Source organism: Ctenopharyngodon idella, chromosome 4, assembly GCF_019924925.1.
Source record: "Ctenopharyngodon idella isolate HZGC_01 chromosome 4, HZGC01, whole genome shotgun sequence".
NCBI classification, from domain to species: domain Eukaryota; kingdom Metazoa; phylum Chordata; class Actinopteri; order Cypriniformes; family Xenocyprididae; genus Ctenopharyngodon; species Ctenopharyngodon idella.
Genome location: NC_067223.1, coordinates 17,780,344 through 17,800,788, shown reverse-complemented (window position 1 = coordinate 17,800,788; position 20,445 = coordinate 17,780,344). Strand labels below are relative to the sequence as shown.

At 37.0% G+C, this 20,445-nt stretch overlaps 1 protein-coding gene across 6 annotated transcripts in view; it reads right to left on the bottom strand.

Moving 5' to 3' along the window:
- The window catches only part of LOC127510664 (gastrula zinc finger protein XlCGF8.2DB-like), a 186,206-nt gene that overhangs the window by 22,872 nt on the left and 142,889 nt on the right, over nucleotides 1-20,445 (bottom strand). The window contains exons 1-3 of one of the 6 annotated variants that reach the window (XM_051890536.1): nucleotides 15,249-15,317; nucleotides 14,473-14,620; nucleotides 8,839-10,847 (exon numbers count right to left, since the gene is read on the bottom strand). The exons of 4 other annotated variants lie outside the window; for them this stretch is intronic. In XM_051890536.1, coding sequence (XP_051746496.1) covers nucleotides 9,949-10,847; nucleotides 14,473-14,557 — 984 coding nt within the window. In that variant the 5' untranslated portion in view covers nucleotides 14,558-14,620; nucleotides 15,249-15,317 and the 3' untranslated portion in view covers nucleotides 8,839-9,948. Of the gene's footprint in view, nucleotides 1-8,838; nucleotides 10,848-14,472; nucleotides 14,621-15,248; nucleotides 15,318-20,445 lie in introns of those variants that run through there. One more of the 6 variants, XM_051890537.1, reaches the window with a different exon arrangement.

Here is a 20,445-nt window from a genome sequence, read left to right as displayed (position 1 = left end):
GCGCAAGACTGTCTCATGTCTTAAAAATGCCCAAGTGCAGTGCCCTAAATGCACACTAAACCCACACTATCTTGAATACTGCATCGGAGCAGTATTCGAGGCTAAGCATATCCCATCAGGCATTATGTTCGTGAATTCACATGCCCCGAAATCACGAGATGTCAAGGAAAACATTCGACTGTAAATTAAATTAATTATATATTACATATAATTTGGTAGTAAAATATAAAGTGTTGCACATTTTATTGATGCGAAGATGAGTAGGCTATGTGTATTTTGTACATCATTTGCAACTGCTTTTTATCACTTAAAGAAGCACCACAATTTTAAAATTGTGTCTTCTGTTAGTTACATATCGACCACTGAACAGACATTTAGAAGTGTTTTTTTAAAATGCAAAGTATTGAAAATAATAATTAAAAAAAGAAGCTCTGTAAACGCTTGCATTTTTCGCAATATTGTGTCCCATCAGATAATCAAGTTACACACACATATGCAGTCTTCTCGCCCACTTGAACACTTAAGCCAAATACAGGAAATACATAATGTAAGTAGACAAGTGGTCAAGTGCAAAGACCTTAAATGTGGGTATTTGGACAGAGCATATGTGTATAAATTAAGTATACTTTAGGCTTAGGATTGATAGGTAGATTGATCTATAAATAGATGACATTGGTTAAAGGGTTAGTTCACCCAAAAAATGAAAATTCTGTCATTAATTACTCATCCTCATGTCGTTCCACACCCGTAAGACCTTTGTTCATCTTTGGAACACAATTTGAGATATTTTTGATAAAATCTGATGGCTCAGTGAGGCCTCTATTGCCAGCAGGATAATTAACACTTTCAGATGCCTAGAAAGGAACTAAAAACATATTTAAAACAGTTCATGTGACTACAGTGGTTCTACCTTAATATTATAAAGCAACGAGAATACTTTTTGTGCGCCAAAAAAAAAAAAAAAAATTTAGCGATGGCTGATTTCAAAACACTGCTTCTGAGCTTTACAAATCTTTTGTTTCGAATCAGTGATTTGGATCGCGTATCAAATTGCTAAACTGCTGAAATCACGTGAATTTGGCGCTCTGAACCACTGATTCGATTCATAAAGCTCTGAAGCAGTGTTTTGAAATCGGCCATCACTAGATATTGTTGAAAAGTCTTTTTTTTGTTTGTTTTTTTTGCCGCACAAAAAGTATTCTCGTCGCTTAATAATATTAAGGTAGAACCACTGTAGTCACATGAACTGTTTTAAATATGTTTTTAGTACCTTTCTGAATTGCTGTCAATGCAGGCCTCACTAAGCCATCGGATTTCATCAAAAATATCTTAATTTGTGTTCTGAAGGTGAACAAAGGTCTTAGGGGTGTAGAATGACATGAGGGTGAGTAATAAATACATTATTTTCATTTTTGGATGAACTAACCCTTTAAGGGATTCTGGGTGGTTGCTAAAGTGTTGCTGGGATATTGCTACATCATGCAAAACTGATCCAGTCTCATTGCTTTGCTAACATTAGAAAGAAATGCCAAAATATAAATTCTATACATTTTATTATTGTTGTTCTTAACCCTGCACTAAATATTGTGATTTAAGTAGCCTACATGATAGACTATTAAACTTTATAGATTGTTTTATAGCCTATCTTTAGTAATCTATAGTATTTAATATGCAATGTCTTGACGTGGTGGAGTTTTACATTTTGTTAATTTTAAATACTTTTAAGCAGTATAGTATAGATGATTATGTGCTAATGTAACTTCTGCATATTAATGGACACGAATGTGTATGTTAGGCCATAAATCCACAAGAACTATTATTGCTTGTTTTGGTGTTGGCACCCCTAACAGTCCTCATGCCACCCTATAAATAACTTTCTACATCTGTCACTGCCGTGCTTTTATGACAACATTGTTTGTAAAAGCTGTTGTGTTTTTTTCCCCTCAGTGTTTTGACCAGCAGGTGTCGTCAACGTGAGGCGACTTCAAGCGTTTAGAAACAGTGAATCATTATGCGACTCAGTCTGTTTAAAAGCTCAGTTTGTTCCACTATTACTTGTCAGTGACTGAACTTGTGTTTAAGATAAACTTATTCATAATACAGAGAGCGAAACGAGACGCACGTTTTCTGTTACACATGTGTTGGATGCGTTTTATCCATAAAATATCGTTCCCTAAATAAAAGTTAAATAAAAGGAAGATATAGCCTTACAATGTTACATTCAATAATAATTATTAATTTTACATCTCTTGTAAAAACTATAAAAAAATGTACTGAACGGTTTTCAATCAATCGATTTAAAAGCAAACATTTGTTTAAAAACACAAACCTTTCTTTGGCCGAATCACTGGCGCAGGAACACGGCGCAGCCTTGTAACGTCACATCGTCACACCAAAATAAAAGCCCTGCTCACACGCTCAAATCTCAAGTGTAAAGACGTTTACATAAAACACACACAAACAAAATAAATATTATACATAAAAATTATATGAATCATATATATATTTGGCCGATGCACGTCACATCACTAGACCAAACTAAAAGTCCCAATCACACGATACTGTCTAAAATCTCAAAAGTGCATAGGAAATAACATAAATATATTTAATATTAAAAGAAAATATTCAAAATATTAAGAACCACTAATAATACAGGTTGAGATTCACTAATGAAACAGAGTCTCTGAGGCAAAATGGTAATGCAGAAACCATTTACCAAATATCACATTTTAACTTGTAAACCACATTTGTCACTATTTGCATTTTAACATAAAAGTGAGATTATATATATGTCAATATTTATTAGCATTTCAATAAAAATGTAATTCATTTAATAACGTAATACAGTATGGATAAAAAAGTGAAGATTGATTAAAAATTGAAACTATGAATTGATTTCATTAAAAATCTATGAAATACTTTTTTCTTGTGACAGGCATGGAGACCTGGAGGGCAAAACATTCATAGAATTGCAGTACAGACAGACCTGCCAGTTTTCCATTTGTTTCAATATTTAGAAAACACAAATTTGGGGGGACACTTGTGATTCATATACAGCACTCGCCGCAATATTTCAGTCACTAAAAAAAAAACAATCTAAAATGCTTCAAAAACTCTGTAAGTGGCTTAATGTACTGTGATATTAAAGATCAATTAAAAAATGTAAACAAGTCTTGTCTGGTACCTAAAACTGTATTAACAGTCTTCTATCAGCCAAGATGTCAGGATCACTTTCTTCTTCTCCCCCTTAAAACCTGTTCTGGCCCAGTTCAGGACTAGTTATGGGTTATTAAATGGCTGAGACTTGGGCCAGTTATGGCCCATGCGTGGCTCTTGTATTTAATCAAGATCTGGGCCACCCCAGAGCCGTCATTCTTTGCTGTATGTGGACAGAGGGAGAAGTGATTGTGTTGACCGGAGCTGGGCCAAAAAAAAAATAAAAAATTGCTATGTGGGGACCTTAAGAACAAAATGGGTACAATGTCATAAAGATCTCTCATTATGAAGATTGTACAGAGTATGAGCAATTGTAATGATATTATTGCTGTCATGTACCTTTAAAAAAAATCTTGATGTATAAAATCCATTTAAAAGATTTCCATCTCAGAGAACAATTCAAGAGGATCATGACATGCCCTATCACTTTCATGCACAGCTATGTAATATTCTTACAAAACAAATTTTTAATAATGTTTGAACAAATGGTGAAGATGTCAGTTTTCGAAGGCCAGACATCACTTTTGGCCACTACTGTATTTACACAAATAAAGGGATAAATTTTGATATGCAGTAATAATGACAAAAGTAGCATTATACTAAATATAGTATAATGCTACAATAATATGTAATCAACATGTATGCACACACTTATACTTCTGAGAAACTCAACTTTAAACTTGGATATTAAAACAAAATGAAGGACAGTGAGAACATCCATAAAACATCCTACGCAATTTTTTTTTTACTGGATTTTGTAGACTAGAGTTTTGTGAAAACCATACATGCTCTGCATCATGAATTCATAGTATTCATCAGACCGTAAGCAAAAAGTACCCGGATGACCTACAACTATTGGTGTGCCTCCAATAAACACTTTACTATGGTTGGGACATGCTTATTGTTAAAAGTCTGCTGGTCAGTGGTGTGGTTGATGACCTGAAAGGTGAGTTTGTTTTGTTTATTTTAACATCCTCATCGTATATGTGTTGTATTTGCAGCACGTTTCTGTATTTGGTTGCATTGTGAGTATTTACAGCACATGTGTTGTCAAACTGGTGGAGATGTTTTCTTAATTTGCTGTTGTTTTTCTTTTTGCATGCGTTTTCTTCAGTTGCAGCACGTTGAGCTCTCTCGGCCACCGTAGATAAAGGTCTATTCAAAGGAACACACCACTATTTTTGAAAATAGGCTCATTTTCAAACAGTTGAGTTTTACCATTTTCGAATCCATTCAGCCGATCTCCGGGTCTGGCAGTAGCACTTTTAGCATAGCTTAGCATAGATCATTGAATCTGATTAGACCGTTAGCATCTCTCTCAAAAATGACCAAAGAGTTTCGATATTTTTCCTATTTAAAACTTGACTCTTCTGTAGTTACATCGTGTACTAAGACCGATGGAAAATGAAAAGTTGTGATTTTGTAGGCCGATATGGCTAGGAAGTATACTCTCATTCTGGCATAATAATCAAGGAACTTTGCTGCCGTACCATGGGTGCAGCAGACGCAATGATAAAGATATTAAGCCTGCCTCTGTTCAGCATGAATCCAAATGTTTCCATATTTGCAACGTACACTGCCCGGCCAAAAAAAAAAAAAAAGTCGCTGTTTGGATTTAAATTAGCCAATATTTTAGACTATGACAGGATCATTGTTGCTGTGATTATGTTTCTAGCATGTTTTATGTTTGGGAACAGTTCTTCTAACCCTGATTGATGGAGTGTGTAGCTTTTCATTTCTTAAACAACCATGTAAGAAGTCACATCATGGCCATATTCCAGGATGACAATGTCAAGATTCATCAGGCTCAAATTGAGAAAAAAAGTGTTGAGAGGGAGCATAAAGAATTTTCACACTTGAATTGACACGTCTGAGTCCAGACCTTAAATTCATTGAAAGTCTTTGGGATGTGCTGGAGGAGACTTTACAGAGTGCTCACCTCTTCCATTGTCAATACAAGATCTTGACTAAAATTTGATGCACCTCTTGTTGGAAATAAATGTTGTGATGTTATTTCCATCAAGAAGTGCATCCATTTTTGGTCAAGATCTTGTCTTGACAATGCAAGAGGTGAGCACTCTGTAAAGTCTCCTCCAGCACATCCCAAAGACTTTCAATGAAATTAAGGTCTGGACTCAGAGGTGCCAATTTATGTGTGAAATGTTCTTCATGTGCCCTCCCAAACATTTTTTCACAATTTGAGCCTGATTAATCTTGACATTGTCATCCTGGAATATGGATGTTTAAGAAATGAAAATCTACACACTCCATCAATTAGGGTTAGAAAAACTGTTCCCAAACATAAAACAAGCTAGAAATATAATAATCATAGCAATATGATCCAGTCATACACTCTCTAGTATTTGCCTATGTAAATCCAAACAGCGACTTTTTTTTTTTTTTTTTGGCCAGGCAGTGTATTTCGATGCTAAACTATTATTTATTATGTAAACTAAGCTTTGAACTTCACTCGCATTATCGACGTATTCACATATAACAGCACAGTGAGGCAGTGGTCACGCTGAATGGCACAGATTGTATTATGGACTGTTTAAATTGGGCAGTTTAACTTTCTGTTTGAATGACTATTTTATTTTGATAATGAACAAGCCGCGATCTTCAGTTAGCAATGCTAAAATATGTTTGTGCGAGTGAGGCGCCAGTGCGATCATTGGATTTTTTTTTTTCTTCTATGAGAGGAAACTTACTCCGTAATTTATGGTCATACAGATAGAAGCAAGACATCATTCAAAACTCTAAAGCTTCTGTGACATAAAGAAAACAAGCAGGATGCCACTTTCTGCCATCTCGGTTTTCTTTCCCTGAACTTTGGAGCGCGTCACACTGAACTGAAACTCTGCACAAATTTTTTCTTTCATTTTGTTACTTTGTAATTGTTTAAGTGAAATATATTTCACATATATTTCTTTTTATATATTTACTTTTATTCTGCTTTCTCCCTTCACAGAAGCATGTGAATCCATGTTCTACACTATCCTGCCATTTTTGCTGGTTTCAAAACACACAAGCTGCCAATCTGCCATTAATTTTCACTTAAATGTAGGCCTAATGCTTGACGGTTGGTGACATTTCCTCAGAAAAACTATCTCCAGGGCATTACCATTGTGACTTAGCTAACCTATGATAACTTGACAGCTGAGCGCAGGCATTTCACTTAAGTTGAATACGTCAATATCACATTTGCATAGGCTGTACTTTTTGAATTTTGTGATTAGCTGACTTCGAAATTAAAATATTAAACAGAACTATAAAATAACTCTATTAACCGGTTAATGACCATTTCAAATAAGAGTTTCGTTCATTTTCGTTTTTTGTTTTCGTTACTTGAACCGGTTTGGAGGCCTGGTGACAACCGCATTCTACAACTGAATTAACTAAGTAGTGTGTACAGAATCGAAGTGACCAACTAATTGTTATTGATGTATTTTAACATGCATTAGAAATATTTCTCTCTTTCTTATGTGCAGACAGTGCGATGCAATAAATCACAGGCAAAGTGGTATGAGCCTTGACTCATTCGTGTTGCCAGATCTTGCTAGAAAAACAGAGAACAAGATCGAACCCACAATAAACTGAAATAAATCCAAAACGAGCTTAAGCACTTAAAATAGCCCTAAACCACATATAAAATTGGTGGACATGGCAACAATGCAAGAGTGCGCTCTGTGAAGCAGCCTTTCCAAGCATAAGCAAAATATGAGCCTCCGGGCCGGTCGCACTGATCCAGACTTCCTGCCAGCCGCCAGACCAAAATGTGTTTCTTCTGATCGTTTGTTTCTTTAGAATGTGGTAGGAATGTAGGGGAGAACTGCCCTTTTGTTTAAATCTCATTTATATTATGTTTTTGTTAAGAGAAGTTAGGTTAGGTTGGTTGTATTTATTTTTCTTTTCTTTGTGACAGGTTATTTATTAATAATACATCTTTATTGTCAACCGTGGTTGAAATTTGTCTTTTACATTGCTGTTTTATTTTATTGGAGTGGTTTTGTTTGTTATTTTGGGCCTTGGGTCTCTCTGACATACAAATACCACTTTATTATTTTTCTTTTTTTTTTTTTCTCTCAGACAAATTATATTGCTTTATTGTTACTTTGTCTGGACCGTGGGTCCCTTAACGTATTCTACTAATTTATGGTTGGCTTTCTCTTCTGTGATTTACAATAAATTTACCTTATAATTTAATGTGTTTTCTTTAGTCCTTTTTGGTCTGACAGCCTACTGAAAGCCTTTCGTTCTTTTCTTTTATTTATTACGTCTTACCCCTAGAGGATGTAATAAAATGGGGGCTCGTCCGGGCTTTGAACCCAGTGGCCTTTTGCACAAAGCCAGTTTCAGTTTCTACCCAGTTAAGTTCAAGATTAGTTTGAGCAAACTCTGTTTTTTTGGGCTTACGAAGGTGGATTGGTTTTTAGCGGGTTTCATTGCTATGGTAACTTACACTACACGGCTAACCTGCTCCGGACCAGGTTTTATTCTGGGTTAGAGATCGCAAACCCAAACTCAACCCATCAGCTGTGAGTAAAGTGACACGTATCTGATGCAATAAAGCCACTCCCCCTATATCTCTCGCTCCAAATTAAATCAGTTTATAGTGAAAACATTTTAGAGACAAAATTGCTCATCTTATGTATAATTCATATAATAGTATATTTATATAATTATTATATTACTTGACAATTAATATTCAACTTTGCCTTTAAATTAATAAAAATATAATACCTGCATCGATATATAAAGCTTTTAAACAAATTAAGCTTATGTGTATTCATTTGAGCTCTTTGTGAAACTAATATAAATTACTATTACAAATTATTAGGCATATTTCTTTGATTCACATGCATTTATATAGTCAGATATTTTCTTTCAGCTGCCTTCTCAACCCTTCACTGCAGCAGTGTTTATTCCTGCCTTGTAAATGCATTTAATTTCATGATATTTTTCATAACGATCTCTTAATCTTCAGAAGAGAAGTGAATCAAACGGACACTCTGCGTGTCACACTGAGTTGACAGAGAAAGTTTATACCGAGCATTGTGAAACATTTGATCCTGATCTTAACCAGTTTGGATTTATCTGGATTTGTCAACTCTAAACCTACTCCGAAACTCAGAGTTTGTTCAACTAGCTTCATGCAACAGGCCACAGAAGCTCTCATACCCGAAGCAATCATCACACCCCTAGGCCAATAGCATTTTCTGAAAGTGCTTGTGTTTGAGTTAAAGGATTTCACATCAACCAATTTTAGTGTTGGATTTAAATAATGCCTTTTCACCTTAATGTAAAAAGTGTCTAAAGGTCTTCTCTGGATTATTTTTTGTGTCATTAGCTGTAAAGGGAATGAAATTGTAAAAAAAGAGAGAGAGAGACAGAGTGAGAGAGAAGTGCTATAGATGTAACTGAACTGTAAATTATTGAAGCTATTCAAAACTAAGCTTAAGCATGGCGAAATCAAACTGGTTAAGAGATGATCAAGTCAAGACATTTTGAGGTTCAGTTTTGTAGCAGTTTAACGTATCCTCACGAGGCACCGGTTATGTCGGGGTTCTCACATGTGTGACCAAAATACAGCTGTAGAAATAAAATTAAGAGACCACTGCAAAATTAACAGTTTCTCTGGGTATACTATTTATATGTATGTGTTTGAGTAAAATGTACATTTTTGTTTTATTCTAGAAACTAGTGACATTTCTGCCAAATTCTGACTAAAAACATTGTCATTTTAGATAATTTATTTTTAGAAAATAATAACTGGTCAAAATAACAAAAAAGATGTTACAAATAATGCAGAGAAAAAAAAGTTCCCGTAGGTCCCGTTGGACCTTAGTTCATCTTCAGAACAATGTTTAAGATATTTTTGATAAAATCCAATGGCTCAGTGAGTCCTCCATTGCCAGCAAGATACTTAACACTTTCAGATGCCCAGAAATCTAGTAAAGACTTCAAAACACTGCTTCATTAAGCTTTGAAGCGTTACAAATCTTTTGTTTCGATTCAGTGGCTTGGAACATGTATCAAACTGCCAAAGCTTCGGCCCCCAGTGGTGAACCATTGAAATTTCGAAACACTTATGACGTAACAAAGCCTTGTTTACTTAAATCACATGACTGGCAGTTTGACACAAGCTCTGAACCAGCAGTGTTTTGAATCACCCATCACTAGATGTTGAATAAAGTCGTTATTTTGTTTTGTTTTTTTGCGCACAAAAAGTATTCTCGTCACTTCATAACATTAAGGTTGAACCACTGTAGTCACATGAAATGTTTTAAATATGTCTTTAGTAGATTTCTGGGTATCTGAAAGTGTTAATTATCTTGCTGGCAATGCATGCCTCATTGAGCCATCAGATTTTATCAAAAATATCTTAAATTGTGTTCCGAAGATGAACAATGGTCTTACGGGTGTGGAACGACATGAGGGTGAGTAATTGACAGAATTTTCATTTTTGGGTGAACTAACCCTTTAAAGTAATAAAATCCATGTCACTACCCTTTTAAACTGAATCAAATTTATGAGTTACAATCTATGCAATCAAAATTCATTCAAAGAATTCATTCAAACAGATAATTCCTGGTGCCATTTTAAATTGCAGATCCCTTTGAAACTCATTCCACACAAAGAGGGTCTCAAATCTACATCTTTTCAGGATGTATCTGTAAGTATGATGGGAAAAGAAATGTTTATTACACTGAGCAAAATTAAATTCTTTCACAGTCAATGTGCAAGTGATTTTTGAAATTGTTCTATTTTGCAAACCTCTTGCCACACCGAGGAACCTTGCAAATTATTTCCAGAATGAGTTTGCAAATGCCTTTTCAGGTCTCTTTGATATGTGAAACTCTTTTCACACTGAAGACAAGTGAAAGGTTTCTCTCCAGTGTGAATTCTCATGTGAATGTTAAGGTTTCCTTTTTGAGTGAAACTTATTCCACACTGTTGGCAGGAGAAAGGGCTCTCTCCAGTGTGAACTCTCATGTGGACTTTAAGGTTTCCTTTTCGACTGAAACTTTTTCCACACTGTTGGCAGGAGAAAGGGTTCTCTCCAGTGTGAATTCTAATGTGAGCATTAAGGTTCCCATGCTGATCAAAACTCTTTCCACATTGAGGGCATGTGAAAGGCTTTTCTCCAGTGTGAATTCTCATGTGGGCATTAAGAGTTGGTCTATGTGTAAAACTCCTTTCACAATGAGGACATGTATAAGGCTTCACTCCCGTATGAATTCTCATGTGGCTTTTAAGGCTTCCTTTTCGGTTGAAACCTCTTCCACAATAACTGCAGGTAAAAGGCTTCTCTCCGGTGTGAATGCTCATGTGGTAATTGAGGTTTTCTTTTCTGTTGAAACATTTTCCACACTGTTGGCAGGTGAAAGAGCTCTCTTCATTGTGAATTCTCATGTGGACTTTAAGCTTTCCATGTTGTCTGAAACTCTTTCCACACTGAAAGCAGGTGAAATGACTTCTAGTTCCTGCCTTTTTAGATCTTTTTTGTGAGGAAGTCATTTCAGTCGCTGAGCAACTATAAGCTTTTGTTGTGAAATCATGATGTTTCTCATACTGATTGTTCTCTTCCTTTTCATTCAGTTCTTGACTCTCCTCTTTCAATGCAATCAGGCCTATAAAGTGAAGAGACAAATACAAGTAAACCATAAAAAAAAAATACAAATAAAAAAAAAAAAAACATGTAGATCCTACTATGCTGTATACCACCTAAACCACCCACTCTGCTGTAAACTTATTCTCATATTGTCAACTCTTCAATTTTTTTTAAGCACACATACCAAAAACATCTTGGATATGTATGTAACAGGATGTTGCATCTGTAGCTGATATTATACGGGCACTATTTTCTCTAGTACATTAGAAACTGTACCCACCCAGATTAATAAAGGTTAGTGAGAAAAGTATTGCACCATAGTACAACAGTATTACCCATGCTCTCAAGAAAGAAATTCGCAACCTAGAGCACAAATGGAAACAAACTCATTTACATGACTTTTAAAACTGTGTGGAAAGACAGTATGTCCCACTATAAAAAGCTCTAAAAGCAACCAAGGCCGAGCATCTCTGCAAACTCACAGAAAATAACCACAACAATCCAAGGTTTTTTCACTGAGAAAATTCGAAGTATCAGAAATACAATTGTAATTATGATGACATGCCACATGACAGTAAACATTTTTAGAGGAGTCTTTTTGACTTTAATTTTATCAACGGTAATAGAGTGATTTCTTGAGGAGACTCTCTGCATCCCACAGTACTACAAACACAAGTTATGCCTACTGCTACAAGTTACGCCACCCACAAAGAAACAGGCGTGGATGTCACCGACTAAATCTTTTGAATTAATTTTTTTTTTTTAAATTTATGATATGTTTGTAAGGCTAACTTATGTTGCTTTTGAATCTAATTAAGTATGAAATAACCAATATTAAAATTAGGGATGCATCGATAGGATTTTTTGGGGGGGCGATACAGATTTTAACAAACAATTATTGGCCGATACTGATATTTGTCACTTCCTCTCTTATCTGAAATTTTGTCATCAAAATAGATAGCATTTTGATCATGTTTTAAATCAGTAAAGTTCAAAAACACCTGCAGTAAATTATACTAGCAGGTTTATTGCTGCATCATCAAATAATTTCTAATGAACCTGGATCGGATCCATTAAACATTCAGCAGGCCAACATAAATACAACAGATCAAAGATACATATGAAATAAACACTGCTTTTTAAGTAGGTTTAATAGTTTTCAGGTAAAGAAATGTAAACAAATGTAAAATAACACTGCATATTCTTCACTGTATAAATTAAATGCATATTAATCCTTTGTTGTAACAAACTTTATTATGATTAATCTTCTAATTTGTTTTTTTGTATACATTTTATTACTTTTTTGTGTTAGCTAGCAGCAATGTCTAAACAAAATTCTATTAAAAATCACTTTAAAAAAACCTTGTGTTGACCCGGGAGAGAACAGTGCATGTGGGCCACTGTCGCAAGGCCTGCCTTCAGATCTGTCTGAAATACATGAAAAGGCAACCCAACCACATCTCAAAAAATTTCCAGACAGAGTGATATTTGGCAAGGCACGGAGCTTCTCAAGCAGATGGTATGATGAATTTAAGTGGATAGAATACAGCTGGACAATATTTTGCAAAGTGTGCTGACACTTCACTGGCAGCCAAACTGAGTACTCCTTCGTGCAACATGGATTTCAGGACTGGAAACACATTCGACAAGCATCTCCGTCATGCTAGTGGAAAAACGCACACAGTTGTGCTCGGTAAATTAAATGCATTCAGAGAAAGCAGAGGGACGGTTTTGAATCCATTGCATGGGGATATGTTTGTACAAAGAAATACAGAACATTTAAAAGTTGTGCTCGACATAGTAATGCTGTGTGCAAAACAAGATATTGCTCTCAGAGGACACAGAGAAAGATGGCGACTCCCTTAACAAAGGGAACTTTCTGAAAATGTTTAAATTATGACCCGGCCATCCAGCCGAGGCTTAAAGATCTTCCACGCAATTCAACACTCATGAGCCCTGACGTGCAGAACGAACTTCTGGGATGTGCGGTGACAGTGCAAAATTAGGCAAGAACTACATGATCCAAATACTTATTATGCCATTCTGGCGGATGAGTACAAATATATGTCGAAACTAGAATCCGTAGCTGTGTGCGTATGCTACTTTCATGCAGGAGTCATTAAGGAAAGGGCGATTAGATTCATGAACACATCAGACCTGACTGCTGCTGGAATATCAGAAAAAATATTACAGCTTTTGGAGCCATTGGAACTAGACCCGCTTCTGTGCGTTGGTCTGTGTTTCGACGGGGCAGCTGTCATGTCAGGGAACCATGGAGGTGTACATGTAATCCTAAAACGAACATTTCCCAATGCCATCTATATTCACTGCTGCTCTCACAGACTAAATCTGGTTTTGTGCAAGGTGGCCTCAGCATCTGGGCACGTAGGCACATTTTTTGAAATTTGAAACTCTCTGCATGCATTCACTACTAGAGCTCCGAGGCATGCTATCTTCCTAGAAATTCAGAAAGAGATTCACCCAGGTCGACAACCCTTAGAGACAACCTTCAGACACCCTGCTGGAGCTCCAGAGCAGGTTCAGTAAGTAAAGTGCTACAACTGCTAGATTCTGGAAATGGTAGCCCAGTGTTCCGAGAAAAACAGTAATTAAAAATCTCAAACTGAACTTGGTCAAATTCATAGACGATTCCGAGGGAGATTTTCAAAAAAGTCATGAAGTTATCTTAAGAACTAATGACCAAGCATGACATTTCGGAGTTGGAAGTCTTATCGCGTAAGCGAAAGTTGCCCAGTAAGTTTTCAGATTCTGTGATCACTAAAACTACCTTATGTGATTTATTTTTGTTAAAAGTTTTATTTGGGTTTTAATTATTAATTAATTTAATAAACTAATTGATTAAATATTAGCTATTTTCGTCTTTCCGAAAATGTTTATATTATTAAAAACTTGATAGGATAAAAACTGCCTTATGTGCGATTTGAATTTTTGTTAAATGTTTTGAGTGTTGATTATTAAATAAATTTGATAAACTAGTTGATTGATTAAATAAGTGCTATTTTCTTTTTTTCCGAACATAATTCTATTAAAAACATACTGCCTTGTGCAATTTAAATTGTCAAACGTTCTATTTGAGCGTTGATTATTAATTAATTAATTGATTAAATTGTGCTATTTTAATTTTCCCTAAAATTTTAATTAAATTGTTAAGGTAAAATTAATCAAATTATTTAAAAAGTCTAATATTAATTACTTATTAAAAACATTTGTGACGGATACATGGTAAGTTTTTGTTGTTGTACTGTTTGTGTGTTCTACTGCGCTTAAAAAAAAAAAAAAAAAAAAGCGAAAAAAAGACTGTAGTTGTCTAATCTTAATATTGAGTCCGTTATTTTGCTTCTGGCTATAAGAAATGTAAAGAATATGTCTATAGGACCTACGTGAAAGAGCCCACACACTTTTGCCCAGGCCCGGCCAAAATTACAATTCTGCCTACACCACTGATCAGATATGAAATAGGTCGCCAAATTATAATTCAAAGGATTATTATTGCCATGTCAAATAAAACCACTTTAATTATGACACTCATAAGACACTCTTCAAAAAATATCATTAATTTCTGTAGAGCTGAACATTTTAATAAGGATCAAATGACTGAGTTTAGCTTTGAGAATGAAACCAACCTGTTTGTTCCTCTGTATCTTCATGTTTGACTTTGAATTCTTCTTCAATCTTCATTTCTTCACTCTCCTCTTTAATAAACTCCATCTTTATATCTGTATGTCATGTGGATCTCAGCTGCTTCACCAGGAGTTTTTTGTGTGTGTGTGTCTAAGCAGAGATGTGGAGAATTAAAGAAAAAAACATCCAAACTAATTCTCTGGGTGCGTCTCAATCAGCTCATTAGTCAATGTACTCTTATGAATTGTTCCTTGGCGAGTCAAAAACACAGCACAACCAGTGTAAAACCCCACACAGTCCTCATGCCACCCTATAAATAATTTTTTTTTTTTTTACATCTGTGACTGCCATGCTTTCATGAAAACTATTAAAATTGTTTGCAAAAGCTGTTGTGTTTTTTCCCCTCAGTGTTTTGACCAGCAGGTGTCGTCAACGTGAGGCGATTTCAAGCATTTAGAAACAGTGAATCATTATGCGACTCAGTCTGTCTAAAAGCTCAGTTTGTTCCATCATTACTTGTCAGTGACTGAACTCGTGTTTAAGATAAACTGATTCATAATACAGAGAGCGAAACGAGACGCACGTTTCTGTTACACATGTGTTGGATGCGTTTTATCCATAAAAATATCGTTCCTTAATGTTAAATAAAGGGACGACAGAGCCTTACAATGTTATATTCAATAATAAGTAATTAATTTTACATCTCTTTGAAAACCGTCCAGTATATTTTATAGTTTTTATATAAATTTAAAAGCAAACATTTGTTAAAAACACAAACCTTTCTTCAGCCGAATCACGGGCACAGGAAAGCGGCCCAGCCTTATGAGGTCACATCGTCACACCAAAATAAAAGCCCTGTTCACACGCAAAACCCTCAAGTGTATAGACATTTACATAAAACACACACACACAAAAAAAATAAATATTATACATAAAAATCATATATATATTTCGGCGATGTTTTTTGTTTCGATGCATTTGAACCTAATAGTGTCCAGGAAAAAAGCACTATTGGGCTATACAATAAACAAGGTTTGTCAATAAAATTAAACCAAGCATATTATTCAAAAACAAATATGCAAAAATCAATTGGTAATGTTGCATTTTTATTAACTGAACAAAGCTACCTTTACTGTCATAATCACTCACAATCTGTTTATGTTACCAAATGCTTTAACAATACTGGATACTGAACACATTGCTTGTTTGGCAGAATTTTTCACTGTGTGCCACACATGCTTCCATGCATCTTCTTCTCTTCGAGATACCACATGCTCCCTGATGTTGCTCGTAACAGTGGTTGCATCAGCGAGAGTACAACTGGTGGACTAAAGGGCCTTGTGTGCAACACACATAAGGTCCTCGAATAGAACAAGATACGTAATAAATTCAACCCTATTCATGTGATCATAAAGTGTTTACTGAGATGTGTTCTTAATAGGTATTAATCTTCATTCATGCAATTATTATATTGTGATCTGTTGCAGAGCTGCTGTTGTATGAAAATGCTGTCATGGTTACTGATCCTGAAAATCCCTCCATTCACCACCAGAGGTCTATTTCCCCTGAACTCAATTTCACAGAATATTTTAGCCCTGAGCAAACCACACTCAGTTCTCAGTTCAGGTCTTATTTTGCCGTGGCTACAATTCTGAGTGTTTATTCACTGTGATCTGTCTTGCCTGATTTTGATTCTTGCTTTTCTGGGGGCGTATTACAGAACATTTCTATCTTAAGTCTTAACTTAAGATATGAGAAGTTAATTTAGGATTCTTAACTTGAATCTTAACTTGATTTAGGATTCTTATCCTATCTTACAAAATCTCATCTTATCTGTAGTTAGGAAATCTTAAAGTTCGGTAATCAACTCTTAGGTCTGTTACCAAGCAACCAACGACACGTATAGGCCCTACTGCTTCTGAGGTAAACCTAAAATCACAATGGAGAAACAACGGCATTGAAATTTTGATAAGTTCCGTTGAAAAGGTAAAGCCTGTTTTATTCGCAAATTATCACCTTCGCTCACCCGCGAAGATAAGGAAATATTTTATCATCAATGCGCAGCACATCCTGGGTCCTCCAAAAGTCTCTCCACCATCAACCGTCGCTGCTCTTTGTCTTGTATAATTAATAAATGTAACAGCATTCTCGAAAAAGGCTTTTGTACTGTGATTTTTACCGTTGGATTTCAAAAAGGTTTGAAGTTAGGTCACCAGTGGGGTTGTCCTAAAGTTAAGACAGCTTTTAGGATTTTTTGTTGAGTTAGAATGCTTCTGTAATACCAGTTTCCTATCAATAGTTAAGATAAGATTATGCATTTAAGAAATGTCATTCTGTAATAACTTTTGTCCTAAATTAGGTCCTAACTGAAATTGCCATGATTACCAAACAGGTAAGATAGAATTCTAAAGTTAAGATCTTTCTGTAATGCGCCCCCTGATTTATTTCTGATTCCTGCTGCCTGCCTTTTGACCCTGCCTGTCTGTGGATTACACTGTATTTGATTGCTGCCTGCTCTGACCTACTACCTGGATGACTACGTTAACTGCTTTGCCTGTTTTGCTGTTATTACTGGTGATTCGACTCCTGCCTGTTTGTTTTCTTGCTATCACGTCTGTACAATAAACCGCATATAGATCTCGACTCAAGCACGTCTGAGTCTGCGTTACAACTACATTAGATTTGTAAGTGTTCCTAACAAACTGACAAGTACAGGGGAGTTCTGACAGTTAATAATACTGGAGTACACAACGTGATACTCGCAATAATCTTCATTTTGCATCTCTCCTTTATCTGACACACCCATTTCAGGTCTTGGAGTCTCTACTAATGAGCTGATGATCTGAATCAGGTGTGTTTGATTAAGAAGACATGGAAAACATGTGGTGTTGGGGCGGCCTCCAGGACTGTGGTTGGGAACCCTTGACCTACCGGATGTTGCATGCTTCTTCAGCTGAAACTTAGCAGCCACAAACATGCCATTACCAATCATTACCAATCAGCCCAAACTGACATGGCTCTGAAAGGTCAAAGATTAAACCGTCTGGTGTTGCCCCAGCCAAGGAGCGTCAGAGTTAATTACGAATCCACAGGGGTAGTGGTACCTTTTCATTTGGCAATATCCCCAAATAGCATCTGCCTCTAATTCGAGCCCCCTCTTCATAGCCACCGTCTGACGGGTCCCTTGCAGTGCCCGGTTAGCCAGACCTTCTTCAGAGTTTTCTCGAACCTGGCAGATATTTCTGAAACATGAGGCAGTCAATCTACACCTCCTTAGCTGATGCCATTCAGTACATGAACTTTGGTCTCTGGTAGCACATTCAAATTTGTGCACCATGTCTCAGGTGACATCCAGACCCCTATGGTGTAGCTGTTGTGGTTCAGTTCAGATAAACATGCAACTGGATGGCTGTAGGTGGTAATTCTGAAGAGGCACAGATGGACGTGGTGGGACAGCATGGAAGGGCAGGTTTCTCTTTACTGCTGAACCTTGCCAAGGGCAGAGTCAACCAGGGGAATTTCACAGCTGATGTCCATGCTGCAGATCATCGGCGCCTCAGCTGTAGAGAAATCTTTATACACCTCTGTCACTTGGGAAGTAACAATATATTGATTAGCAATATACGGAATATAATAATATTTAGGGCTGCCCCTCAATAGCAAGCAACTGGCAACAAAACTTCCATCTCATTGGCCCTGGGACTGCACCATCAAGCTGGTGCCTGGTGCCATACTACCCAAAGGTAGAATCTATCAACTATCAATCCCGGAGACACAGGCCATGGATGAATACATCAAGGAGGCGCTCAAACAAGGCTTCATCCAACCATCTACTTCCCCTGCCACTTCCAGCTTCATCTTCGTGGCAAAAAGGATGGAGGCTTGTGGCCGTGCATCAATTAGAGCCCTGAATGATCAAACCATTAAGTACCACTATCCCCTCCCCTTGGTTCCCATGGCCCTGGAACAGTCTTCCATGGATTCATGGATGAGATGTTCTGGGACATGCTCCAGAGATTTGTCATTATCTACATCAGTGGTTCCCAACCACATTCCTGGAATTCCATGTCTCCATTTGATCAAGCACACCTGAATCAGGTCATCAGCTCATTAGCAGAGACTACAAGACCAGAAATGGGTGTGTCAGACAAAGGAGACATGGTAAATGTGCAGTGTTGGGGGGCCTCCAGGAACGTGCTTGGGAACCACTGATCTACATCAATGATATCCTCATCTACTCCCGGAACATGGCCAAACATCGTGCAGGTCCTTCAACGTCTCAGAGACTACCAACTCTACCTCAAGTTGGAGAAATGCGAGTTTCATCTCCCATCCATCCACTTCCTGGGTTACATCATCAACAGATGTGGCATCCAGATGGACCAGGGAAAGGTTCACATTGTTAGAAACTGGCCACAACCCACTACCATAAAAGAACTGCAACCGTTTCTAGGCTTTGCCAATTTTTATCACAAATTTATCGCCAACTTCAGTCTGATTGCCTCTCCCATAACCTCATTGCTCCATAACCGGCGTAACTCTCTGTCCTGGAATCTAGCTGCCACTGAAGCTTCTGATTTACCTCAACAGCCTCCTGAGACCATTTTCCCTCCAGCCCTCTTCGTAGGCCTTGGACGAACAGATAACAGCTGCCTACAATGACCAACAAACATGGCACTAGGACAGGAAGTAACAAAAGTCTACACATAAGTCAAGGGCACACAGGTTGGGGTCATGACACCGCCCTGAATGTAAGAATGTAAATGTAAATTGTTCTTTATCTAAAATAAATCACTGCATTTGACTCACACAGCCTCAGTCACTTACTGTGTGTGTGCCTCTCTGTGACATGTGGCTAGCTCATCATGTCTCAGTCTAAACTCAGAAAGGAGTGGGAATCAAACCCTGAATTCAAAGGCTGGTTGAAGCCGTTTATTGGAGATGATACACAGGCATAGTGCCTGTATTGTAAGGCTGCTTTCTACGTCAAACTTAGTTACGTAAAAACACCACACGACAACTCAAAAACATACTCAAAAGGCAAAGCCTTATAACAGTTCCACCCAAAACAGCCTGCCATTTATGGTTAAAAATTGACTGCAAAAAAAGGCTGAGGCCACCATGGCATTAGCTATCGCTGAATTTATGTCCATGCTGGCATATGATCTCATTGGAGAAGCATGTAGAGCTGCTTTCTCAGACTCCACTGCTGCTATCCACTTCAAAATACACAGAAATGATTAATGGTGGTCTAGCACCATACTTTATGAAAAAGTTGGTCGCAGATGTGGGAGTACTTCGTACGAGAGACTTATAACTGGTTTTCAGTGTCTCCAAAGTGCAGGAAGGCCTACAGGGCCATACATGAGACCATTAACTGTGGGGAGAAACCTTTACAGATAACAAAGTGTATGCCACACGTTGGGTATCCAGTGAACCCACGGTTTCATGCATTTTGGACCAGTGGGAGGAGCTTAGGCTGCATTTCGCAGTCACCAAGTCCAGTATACCAAGTATTTTTGTTGTACTATATGCTGATTGATGCTCTTCTTGATTATTCTGATATCCTCTGGTATAACATAATATTGACGATTGTGTTTGTCGATATGTTCATGCCTTTCTACCCAATCAACACTCTTCAGAGTAATTGCTGAAGCCACATGTCAATAAAAGCCAGAAGTTCTGGGTCAACACGATTTTTTATACCCTCTTCCTACACGTTGACATCATGTCCACTGTGTTTTAGCATTTTGTGCACAACAGCACCTGTAACTCTAGCATACTTGATTATCTTGAAAGACACATAAGCCCTGCAAGAGTTAGCCCTGGTTTGAGTTGGTTTTCCTTTGCAACTTCCAGCTGCTTTGTTTGATCTCTCACATGCATAATAGTACTAGTCCTTGTGAAGGCATACAGGAGAACTCTGCATGAAGTCCTCCTCCTCAGAAACAACAACTACTTGGTTGACATCAGGA